At 56.2% G+C, this 10826-nt stretch overlaps 4 protein-coding genes across 4 annotated transcripts; 1 reads left to right on the top strand and 3 right to left on the bottom strand.

Annotated features, from left to right (window-relative positions):
• Positions 1–319: 319 nt before the first annotated feature.
• BBK36DRAFT_5069 (hypothetical protein) lies at positions 320–1078 on the bottom strand (the record flags this gene model as incomplete). The annotated part of the gene is made up of 1 exon (XM_024898178.1): positions 320–1078. The coding sequence occupies one exon, from the start codon at positions 1076–1078 to the stop codon at positions 320–322; it is 759 nt and encodes a 252-aa protein (XP_024749032.1).
• Positions 1079–2789: 1711 nt separating this feature from the next.
• Positions 2790–4333, bottom strand: BBK36DRAFT_1120707 (hypothetical protein; the record flags this gene model as incomplete). Its single annotated transcript, XM_024890731.1, has 2 exons — positions 2790–3797; positions 3869–4333. 2 exons carry the CDS (start codon positions 4331–4333, stop codon positions 2790–2792), a joined length of 1473 nt encoding a protein of 490 aa, XP_024749031.1.
• Positions 4334–6595: 2262 nt separating this feature from the next.
• BBK36DRAFT_1159845 (hypothetical protein) lies at positions 6596–8302 on the bottom strand (the record flags this gene model as incomplete). Its single annotated transcript, XM_024894236.1, has 1 exon — positions 6596–8302. The coding sequence occupies one exon, from the start codon at positions 8300–8302 to the stop codon at positions 6596–6598; it is 1707 nt and encodes a 568-aa protein (XP_024749030.1).
• Positions 8303–9249: 947 nt separating this feature from the next.
• On the top strand, positions 9250–10493 carry BBK36DRAFT_1141658 (malate dehydrogenase; the record flags this gene model as incomplete). The annotated part of the gene is made up of 3 exons (XM_024893470.1): positions 9250–9300; positions 9428–9545; positions 9655–10493. The coding sequence occupies 3 exons, from the start codon at positions 9250–9252 to the stop codon at positions 10491–10493; spliced, it is 1008 nt and encodes a 335-aa protein (XP_024749029.1).
• Positions 10494–10826: the final 333 nt, after the last annotated feature.

Below are 10826 nucleotides of genomic sequence, written 5' to 3'. Positions count from 1 at the left end.
TGCAATGTTCGCGATTAGACGCGCTTACACCTTGTGGTGCGCCTCTTCCAGGCTTGCTTCCACAATCACGTCTTTTGAAGGACTCCTTGCCTACGGACGGACTTGTGAATGCCCTCTACACAACTATGCGGTGATGATATAAAGTAAGTAAATAAATTGATGTAATCCTAATATCCGAACACCTCTCCAGAATAACATGAAAGATAAAACAGAGCCACCACTGCCTCCTTGACACAGCAGTACACGATACACGTAGGCAACCGGCAATTAGTATCCTTCCAAGAACACCAACTTCCCCATCTTCAACACATCATCACCTTCACAACCCCATAATCCTCCTAAACCCAACATTCTCAACAACCCACGACCCCCCCAGCCGAAACGCCCCTTGCCCCTCCAACTGCCCATCAACCTTCCCCATCGCCAACCTCACCAAGAAATCCCCCAAGTGCTCCGTCGGCGAATGCACCCCCCTCATCAACCCAAGCAGCGGCGACAGCGCCGCAATGCCCGCCTTGTACAACATCCCCGGGTCCGGAATATACGGCAAAATCGCCTTGTGCCTCCTCGCGTCCACAAACGCCGGCCGCACCGAAGCCGCCCACAACCCCTCCGGGTTCGCAGCCGTCAGATTCCCCAGCTCCGCCTCCGTCTCGCCCTTGACGCGCGCAAAGATGGCCGAAAACCTGCCCGGCTTCTGCGTCGCGCCCTCGCCAGAGACATAGATGAACCGAAACGGCTCCGAGGGCGTCGTCGTCAGCGTAGCAAAAGACTTGGCCGCCGCCAGCGTGTAGTCCTTTGTGATCTTGACGTATTCCTGCGCGTTGACCTTGGTCTGGCTGATGCCCAGCGCCCAGACGCAGGCTTTGGCGCCCTGCAGCTGCTCCAGCACCTTGGAGTCGTAGCTTTCAAAGTCCTGGTGGATGATGACGTTGATTCGCGGGTCCTTGACGTCCTCGGCCATGCGCACCGGTCTGCGGCTGAGGATGGAGATCTTGGTGATGTCTTTGGCTTTGATCATGGCGTCGAGGACGCCGCTGCCGACCAGGCCGGTGGCGCCTGTCAGGATGATGTGCATTTTCGTGGAGTGTGAGATGTGTAACGCGTAGTTCAGGTAAGTTACGCTCCTCGCGGCTCTCACTTACAACCCCAGGGCTTTGTGTGAATGAAGATGTGAATATTGGGAGTATAGTCGATAGTCGCCTAGGTAAGCAAAGAAGCTGGGCGACTGAGTAATACAAGGCACTAGGCAAATAGATGAATATGATCAAAGATAGTATAAGCATAAGAAGTCAACTACCGGAGGGAAGCAAGTGGTTATATAAGTCCACCTCCCAAAAGACAGCCTTACATCGTATAAACTATCCATCTGAGCGGGCTTTTTATCTCCATGTCGGCCCACCGAGCCCGGACATAACCCCGTCGCTACGTGTATGCTGACACGCTGCATTACCGCATTGGGCGAAAGCCTCGAAATCCTCGACTGCTAGTCCGCCGGCATTGCGGGAACTCCATCTCCGCATCTCCGCCTGGCCCTTCCACATCGGATGCCATCTCTCGACCGGAAGGAATCCCAGGGAACATGGAAGTCAAATGGCATGTCACGCCAGATCTCTAATTTCCGTCTCGGCATTTGCGGTGAATTCATGTCGATACTGCCTTTGGCTTAAAACAATTACAGAATAGTCGAGATGATGTACGATGCTCATAGCCACACATGCTTTGTTGGTATAAGTTTTCTGTACGCTGACCCAGATATACGTGAACATGCTCTATATTCTTCCCTTTTATTGTTATATTGATTATCTGTGGCCATCATGAGATTTTGAATCCCTTGGTCAATCATCAAAGCCAGAAGAAAGGCTCTCATAGTTGTGACCAGAAGCACTTGAAGGTGCCATTCATGGGCCACATTTCAACTTTGGCCGATGTCCGGGGTGCTAGAGATCTCGATTTCTCTTCATGCAATAGCCAAGGCTCAGCACCGTTGAGTAGCCCCTACTTCGTCATGATCATCTCCAGAAATGCAACGCCGTGTATCTTTTCAATTCTTTTGTTGCAGCCTTCATTATATCTCTCCATATTGCTATCAGTGTGGAGAAACCACACTGACAGTTTCATTTCATGGATACAATACGTTGCAGACATCGTTCCACCGTCAATTTTGTAAGCCTCATCGTGTGATGCTTTTCAATAGCAATGACCGCCCAATATCCAGAAAGAAATAACCGCCAAGTGGGACAGTATCCCGCAAGTTACAAATAAGCAGCCAAGTCTTGCCGGTCGCACAACTCCTCAAGCCTGTGGTGCAAAGCTCGGCAGCATAGCCTATGATGTTTGAATCGAGGACACCGCGCTGATGAGGTCATATGGCCCGCCGGCAAGGGCAACGCATTATGCATTACGCACTGCGGAATTTCTGTACTCCCATTGTTCGATCCGAACCAGAGAATAGCTCTGCCTGCATCGTTCACCGCTCGACAGCGTAGCGGAGCTGCCGTCAGCCATACTGTCCTAGGGCCATCAGACCTCGTCGAGTCGACAGGCTAGTGATGCTATGAAAGGCCGGTAGGCTTATGACGCCGTTACTGCTGTGGCAGCCTTGGCCCGGCGCTGCAGATCAGTGCTTCTCCATGCCGTGACGGTAGATCGAGCATGGCCTATCCCGCAGAAGCTCGTAGCTGCTCTATTTGTAGCTGCTGCTGTTTATAATCTGCTGCACCATATCTGCAGTGGTGGCCCAGACAGAGGAAGATGTAGAGGGTCCCATAAGAGCTTCATTATGCAGTTCACCCCCGGACCCCCATCATGCCAGTCGACTCGTTCCTCAGACGAGGAATCTGAATCTCTTCGTCGTCCGAAGAGTCGGCTGCTTCAGCACCTGCTCGGTCGAGCATTCTTTCAATGTCCTCATCACGCAAAACTCTCCGGGCACCGGTATGCGAAGCGCCTAGTCCTGAAGGAAGCGAAAGAGACCCTCTCAAGTGGCTGTTGGGCCCCTTGACGCGTCGCTTGGGCGTAGTACCGTTCGGGCTATAGTATGAGTGCTGCGGCGAATCCACGTCCATTGGCGATCCTGGAGGGTGCATCATTCCAGGAGACTTGTCAAATCCAGGCCTCCTTTGGACATTCACTGGCCTGTGTCCGGGAAGTACCTTCCTGGGGGCGCTGGGCAACGCGTGTCTTGTCGCGGGATTCCTAAAGGCGCCGGTCTGCGGATTTGGAGAGGCTGATGGCGAGAATGTATGCTTCAGGTTGGCTGAGTTGTTTGGACTACTCATGAAGAGCAACGCCTCCATGGCATCTTGCTCCCTAACATTCTGGTGAGACGGATAAAGGACGGGGTCGGTCATGCGCGCAGGCTGGGACAGGGATTGGTGGGAATCGATGAGCATTGGCTGGCCAGGAGTATGAGGAGACGCCGAGTGGGAGTGTGAAAGCATAGTCGGGGTGTATCGCGGGCTGGAGTTGCGGCGCGGGTTGGAGCGCGTGGCAGAGATGGACGGCTGAATGGTGGCCGGAGGAGCGAGAGAGGGCTTGTTAGAGGTCAGGTATGGAGAATCGGACTTGCGGCGGGCGGCGGCCTGTTGGGCGAGATGTACCTGAGCAGATGCAGTGGTGACGTCCAGACGGGGGCTTGCCGAGGAGCTGTGCCGCCTGATGGTGGACGAGCCCGAGGCGGGAGAGACAGCCTGGGAAGCGGCCATTGATTCGACTTCCTCGATGGAGTGGCCCTGCCAGCCAAAGTTGACCTTCATCATGGCGTACGAGAGGCGAGTCTTGAGCTCGGCAGACAGCTGCGAGAAGGAAACAGTCAGTATATGCTGGTCTCATCTTCCAATGCCTTCCAAGGTCTGGTTGAACGTACCTCTCCTATGGTGCTGCCGGTGGACGTGACGCTGACGGTGCTGAGATTCCTGGCATGGCCATGGCCGCCGCCCCTAGGAGGGCTCATGCCGGTCTTGACCTCGCCATCAGCCATGCGCTTCCTCGAGGCGCCCGCGGTTGATATCCTGTCCTGGGCCGCGGCAATGGTGGACAGCTGCAGCAGATGATCGGTCTTGTCTCGGGCGGCGGCAGACGAGGCATCGTGGGCCAGATACCCCGCGGCGCCGTCCGTGACGCTGCTGATATCGCTGGCTGGGGGCGTCATCGCCGGGGCCGAGGAGCTGGTAACATGTGATTCCTGCGAGTTGGTGACGGTCAGAGGAGCGCTGAGGGCGGCGCCGGAGCCACTGGCGTCGAGGGCATCGGATTGCTGCGATTGCTTCGGCGACGGCTCCCGGGGAGTTTCTGCCACCTCGCTCTGGGACCACGCGGCATCGCCGTCCATGCTGGACGCGGGCAGGTCGGGGGCTGAGGCTGAGACAGAAGCAGAAGTGGGAGCAAGAGCAGGGGAAGCGGCAGAGGAGGACGCGGAAGCAAATTGAGATTCAGAAGCAGCGGCGGCGATGGCGATGGCGGCCGAGGCCGAGGCGGGCACAGCTGGACCTGGTGTTTCGACGCCCGCGGCCGGAGCACCACCAAGAGGCGCTGGGTGCGACATGTCGCGCAGAGTGTCGAGAGCGCGACAAGACCAAACCCCACTGCGTGCGTTACGATGCGTTGCGTTGCGGTGCGTGGGAGCGTCTGGCGGGATTCAGAGTCAGAGTCAGAGTCAGAGTCCGAGTCAGTCAGAGTCTGAGGCCACAAGAGGCGCGTTGGCGCGTCTCGACACGGCAGAACTGGGACGAGGCGGGCGGCCCGGCGGCAGAGCAAATGAAGCAAGTATGGGACAGCCAGAGATGGGAGCAAGCGGTCGACGGCACAGCACAGCACGGCATCGAGGTGAGCAAAAGGTGCATGTGTTGAAGTACGAAGAGGTCGGTCCTGGGCCTGGTTTGTGTGTGTGGGTTACGCGCGGTCCAGTCGCGACGGATGCGGGAGGGACGGGCAAGGACGGGATCCCCAAAAGGTGCCCCCAAGGCCCCCCCAAGCAAGGCCCGACAAAGGCTGGTCGAGCGCTGAAGCCGCGCCGCTGACAGGCGCTGCGGTCGCTGGACTGAAGCATGAGCGCCCCGTTTGGCTCGCCGGTCAGCGTCCAGTGGATCTGGGCTCGCTGAGGCTAGAGGGCTAGGCTCGAAGCCGTCAAATCAGTCGCATCGACACATGGAGTTGAGCCTGCTGTGATAAGTGGCAGAGCATCGCATCACGCATCACGCGCAACTCAAAGTCACCAGCGCTAAGCCGGTGGGTTCATGTTGGTGGACCCGGCGCCTTGTCGTGACCATGGCGACTTGGAGTGCTGTTTGTTGATGGCAGTCTCATCTATGGGGTGGTAAAAGAGGTGCAAGTTGTCCAACCTGAGGCCTCAACCCGTGTGTCGTACGAGAAAGAAAGAGAGAGAGCGTGGAAAGAAGAGAAGTGTGTTGACAAAAGTTTTAAGAGTCGTAGCTTGCTTCATTGTGTGACCGCTGCGAGATATCAAGACGACTGAGCTCTTCTCTTTTCGGGTCACATTCCGCCTCTATTGTCTTTCTTTTTTGCCTGTTTCTTCTCTGCAGAAATCTTCAGCGGCTGAGCTCGCTAACACCAAACAGGGCAGCCTGCAGCTCTCTCGCATCATCCTCCTTGCATCGAGAGCGAGAAAACGGCGCTATCTGATTCTTTTCCTTCTTTTCTTCTCTTCTCTTCTCTGCCTCCTTTGCCCGCAGGATGCAACCCCATGGCCGCCAACTTGTGGGCTGCGTCTTGGGAAAAGCCTCATCTTCATCTGGCATGCATAGTCGCTCTTCCGTTCTACAAGGGTTCACGGTTAGTTTGGGCTCGCTGTGGGACGTCCTGCACGACCTGCTTCTTGGCCTGTCCTCTCTCTTTCTTCCCCGCTCTCAGAAAGAAAAACCCCGCGTGTGAGTGGTGAAATAAATGAAAATAAAAAAAGAGAATGGCTGGATGGATCGTTTCTTCCGTGATGGCTGGAGTCAATTGCCATGTTTCCATCCAGAATCCAGCTGGCGAGCCGAAAATAGCTCTAGTGAAAAATTACCGCGCCCATGGTCGAATCTTTTCTGACTTTTGCTGCTGGCGTGGCGAATGAACCAGCCCAAAGATGGAAGCTGACCGTTTCAGATGGCTTTTTTTGATGAAGAGCACTCCGGAAAACGCTTGTTTGGTGTGGATTGTGCGACCCTGCGTGCATACAGTCAGAGGCTTTTTCGCCTCTTTTTTTTTTTCCAGTTCTTGGGGTTTCAGAGACCAGATGGATCGTGATCTCTCGCTGACACGAAGTCACGTGCATGACGCGACACGATTTTCAGCCTTAGTCAGCAGATGAAAAGCTCAATCTCAGCCAATAGCAGCCTTGGATCATTCCTAGCAAGGTGGACAAGGATTCGAGGCCGCTCAGCGACGACCACGTGAAGCCATCTCGACTCGAACTTGGAGATAGAAACATGAGTAGAGTGAGAAGTGGGCAGTGGGACCTGTGATGAAGCTTGAGAGCTGTGACGGCAGCAAGTATATCATTAGCAGAGGCTTACTGTCGGCTCCGGTCAATGGCTCTGGCCTTGTGTGCTTTTCTAAGCATCATCTGAAAGCCACGACTGAGATGCGCAATCTACCCACAAGCAGGCTCGTCTCCGCCAGTGGCTTGCAGTCCATACGCTCCTCCGTCTAGAATGACCCCCTCGTTGTTGTCCAGGTCGTCTTGTACTCTTCTCCATCCCTTGGCACGGCTCTGTCGACCCTCTGCATCAGCCCCTTTCCCCTTGGCATCATAGACAGGCCGCATCACGGCTCCCAGCAGCGGATTTGCGCTGAAAGCGCCGCCGGCATTCTTATTTCCCGACGTCTCTTGTAGAACCCCGGAGTTGGGCTCCTCAGCTTCATCCTCCTCTGGTGTGGCTGGCCGCTGAATAGGCGCAACCGTCTTCACCACTCGGCGCCCAGCAAGGTCAATGCTGATGACCTGCTGCCGCTTCTCGTACTCTGGCCGTGCGTTCCACTCCATCTCCCGTAAAATCTTTTGCTGCCTTTTCAACTCCTTTGCCCGCTCCTCGGGCGTTGCCCACATGCTCCCCGTCCCACTCATGGCGACGGACACGTCAAAGTCTGACGCTTCATCTCTTACCGTCGTACGCCGTGCGTTTTGCGCCTGGAAATTGAGCAGCTTGTCGCGATGTTCTCGTGCTTTGGCGGCTGCTTCCGCTAATGATGGAGCGTCGTTGTCCAATCCCCGCGGCGGCGTGAATGGCGCTGGAGTCTTGGCCACGTCTGCTTTGCGGTGCGCTGCCGCATTGGCCGCCATCTTTTCCTTGCCGCGCTCGTCCTTGAGCTCCCTGACCATGGCCTGGATCTCGTCCGAGCTGAGTAGTGGTGTTCCGCAAAACGTACACGGGCCCAAGCCCTCCTTCAAGCAGATGACCTTGCCGCAAGAAAGACAGTTGGGCGCGGCGGCTTGGAGAGGATGTCTAGTCGCTACGCAGTTGCACTTCCTTGACTTGGCATCCTTCTCTAGTGATGGGTTTGTTGTAATCTCCAGAGACCGAATGGCCGCATCCAGATCGGCCAACGCTGTGGACTGACCGGCCATCGGCACCCCTCCCGATATTGAAATCTTTGTGACATTTCCGCTACCGGCTGGCTTCGGCGTCGAAGTGCGGGAGACAGGCGTAGACTTGGCCTTTGACTTGCTCGGGCCGTCGGATATGAGGTAACCGCTTGCTGTAGAGTTTGTCTTCTTGGGTGCTGGCGCTTCAACCTTGGTGGCAGCGGCCGGTTGCGCCTTTGCTGTAACGGTAGGTTCCTTGAGAGGGGACGGTCTTGCTGGTGAGACCGGTCTTGATGGACGATTGCTGCTCGGAGCACTAGATCGCTGAGAGATGTATTCCAGATCGGAGTCTTTCTTGTTGTATGCCTTTCCCGACGGGCCAGCGTAGTCGTCGACCCTTCGCGCTTCTGGGGTATGCAGCGCTGCTTTCTTCTTTTTCGGGGCCTTGTTCCATTTCGGCACGGGCTCTACTGTTTCGGCAGCGGCAGGCTTCGACGTTGTCGCCGTCGCTTTTGACGGGGCTTTGGACGGGGCTTTTGCGGGGGTTTTGGAGTTTGAGGGGGCCGAAGAAGCCGGAGCAGCGGCAGGAGGAGCTGGATCTTTTCGGCGAGCGTTGAAGGTGGATATGAACTCGATGACGGCGGGCGAGTCGCCGAGGAGGTTGTTGAAGTGCGTCACTGCTTCGAGCTTGGAGAGGGTCGAGGCGTAGTCGAGAACCTGCTGGAGCTCGTCCTCAGGCAGCGGGAGCAGCCGAGCGAGCTGGTAGATGGACATTGCAGTGGCCGTTTCGGCAGTTTGTTCGTGGTTGGAAAGTTAACAGGAGTTGGGGTTTGGAGACTGGAAGTGTGAAGCTCCAAGCTCGAGCTGCCATTTGTCTTATCGGCCTGCAGATACTTATCTGGATGCCGGTGGATGAGTCATGCCGAGTGATCGCTTTGATGGCGAATGTAGTTACAGAATGAATTGAACTTGTCACTCTATCTAGTATAAGAACCGATGCTAACGGGGTACTTCTCAATCAATCAATGGCAAAATCTCAGAGCACCGGTTCTGGAAGTGTTCTGGTCTTTGCGTTGAGTGGCACTTCAATCGTGGTGGGGCTGCATCTCGAGAGGCCGAGGGAATGGCATCATCTCGAGCTCCGTGACTTACATAACGTCGCCTCATGCTTTTCACACTTGATATGGCTCTATCTAATTGTATGCTTGTAGTTCATATCGGCCATAATCACAGCCACAATGCTCGTCTCAGAAATAAGTAAAGGCGGCCAGGCTGTAAGGTCATCAATGTCATGTCTCTCTCTCTCCCATCTCCAGCCCTACCAACACCAAATCCTAGCCCAGTACGCCAAAGTCTGTGTCAGCTGCCGGACACGGCACTTATGCGCCATTTCGTCCGGCAATCTCACTTCAACGGTGACTCCACGAGACGGACGAAAATTCAATTTCTCCCTCCGGCCGGTCCGTCGCTTTTCGCTGCTTGTGCCTGAACTGACGACTTGACCTGAGTGGACTGACGGCATTGGGGCGGGCCTGGAGGCTTGCACCAAAACGGCTCAGCCGGGAAATCCCGGACTATAGCCGGGCTTGTGCCTCAGCCGTGCGCACTTTGTCCTCTCCATACAAGTACAAGAACAGCCCAAACCTTTTCCTGCTCTCCACCACCGCCTTCAATCCCTCTGTCGTTGGATCAATTCCTCTGCAGCTTCTCTTTAGACCATCATGTTCGCCGCCCGTATCCAGCGCAGGGCCTTCTCTGCCTCTGCCCGCAACGTAAGGCTTCCTCTCCTGCTTCCCCTCCCCCGCCTGTTGTCGTCTCTCCTCCTCGTCACCTCCCCAACACGCCGGCTCTGAGCCTGATCGTGAGCTGTGCTGACCAGCTTCGTCTTCTTCACTATAGCTCTCCAAGGTCGCCGTCCTCGGTGCTGCCGGTGGCATTGGCCAGCCCCTCTCTCTCCTGCTCAAGCTCAACACCCGTGTCACCGAGCTTGCTCTGTACGATATCCGTGGCGGACCCGGTATGTAGCTCTGTGTCCCTTCGTGCGCCAATTTCCCTCCGCGGATTTTTCTCCTCTTGCTCCGGCATTGCGGAATTGGCCAATGGCTGACATGTCCTCTTGCCTGCAGGTGTCGCTGCCGACATCTCCCACGTCAACACCAAGTCCCTCGTCAAGGGCTATGAGGCCACCCCCAGCGGCCTCGCCGCCGCCCTCAAGGGCTCCGACATCGTCCTGATCCCCGCCGGTGTCCCCCGCAAGCCCGGCATGACCCGTGACGACCTCTTCAACACCAACGCCTCCATCGTCCGCGACCTGGCCAAGGCTGTTGCCGAGTCCGCCCCCGAGGCCAAGCTGCTCATCATCTCCAACCCCGTCAACTCCACCGTCCCCATCTGCGCCGAGGTCTTCAAGGCCCGCGGCGTCTACGACCCCAAGAAGCTCTTTGGCGTCACCACCCTCGATGTCGTCCGTGCTAGCCGCTTCGTCTCCGAGATCAAGGGCACCGACCCCAAGGACGAGAACATCACCGTCGTCGGCGGCCACTCCGGCGTCACCATCGTCCCCCTCTTCAGCCAGAGCAACCACCCCGAGCTCTCCTCCAACGCCGAGCTCGTCAACCGCGTCCAGTTCGGCGGAGACGAGGTCGTCAAGGCCAAGGACGGCGCCGGCTCTGCCACTCTCTCCATGGCCTTCGCCGGTGCCCGCATGGCCGACTCCCTCCTCCGCGCCGCCGACGGCGAGAAGGGCGTCATTGAGCCCACCTTTGTCGACTCTCCCCTCTACAAGGACCAGGGCATCGACTTCTTCAGCAGCAACGTCGAGCTCGGCCCCAACGGTGTTGAGAAGATCCACCCCATTGGCAAGATCGACGCCAACGAGGAGAAGCTCATCGAGGCCTGCCTGGGCGACCTCAAGAAGAACATTGCCAAGGGCGTCGCTTTCGTCAACGAGAACCCCGGCAAATAAGCGACTGGAAATGCTTACTACAACGTCATGAGCGTTTCTGTTCTTTAGCAATTGTTCCCTTAGTAATGTTTTCTTAACGAGACATACGTCCGCGGGGGGAGGAGAAGGAATCAAGGTCGGTTGGGAGGCTGCTTGGCTCGCTGCTACGGTGCACGGAAAATTATGGCGGAGGTTTGGATGAAAAACAAGACGCTAAAAAAAGGGAGAAGAATTCCATGGCTTTTGACGAGAGTCCCTTCTTGTTTTTCCTCTGCTGTTCTGCAGCTGCCATAGACTTCCATCGGGTCTCTGTAACATTAGCACAAAATAAATAAAATAAAATTCTTTAATGTC

The sequence above is a fragment of the Trichoderma citrinoviride genome (assembly GCF_003025115.1).
Source record: "Trichoderma citrinoviride strain TUCIM 6016 unplaced genomic scaffold BBK36scaffold_8, whole genome shotgun sequence".
Classification (NCBI taxonomy): Eukaryota; Fungi; Ascomycota; class Sordariomycetes; order Hypocreales; family Hypocreaceae; genus Trichoderma; species Trichoderma citrinoviride.
The sequence above is the reverse complement of the archived record's forward strand: the minus strand, read 5'-3'. Positions and strand labels throughout refer to the sequence as shown.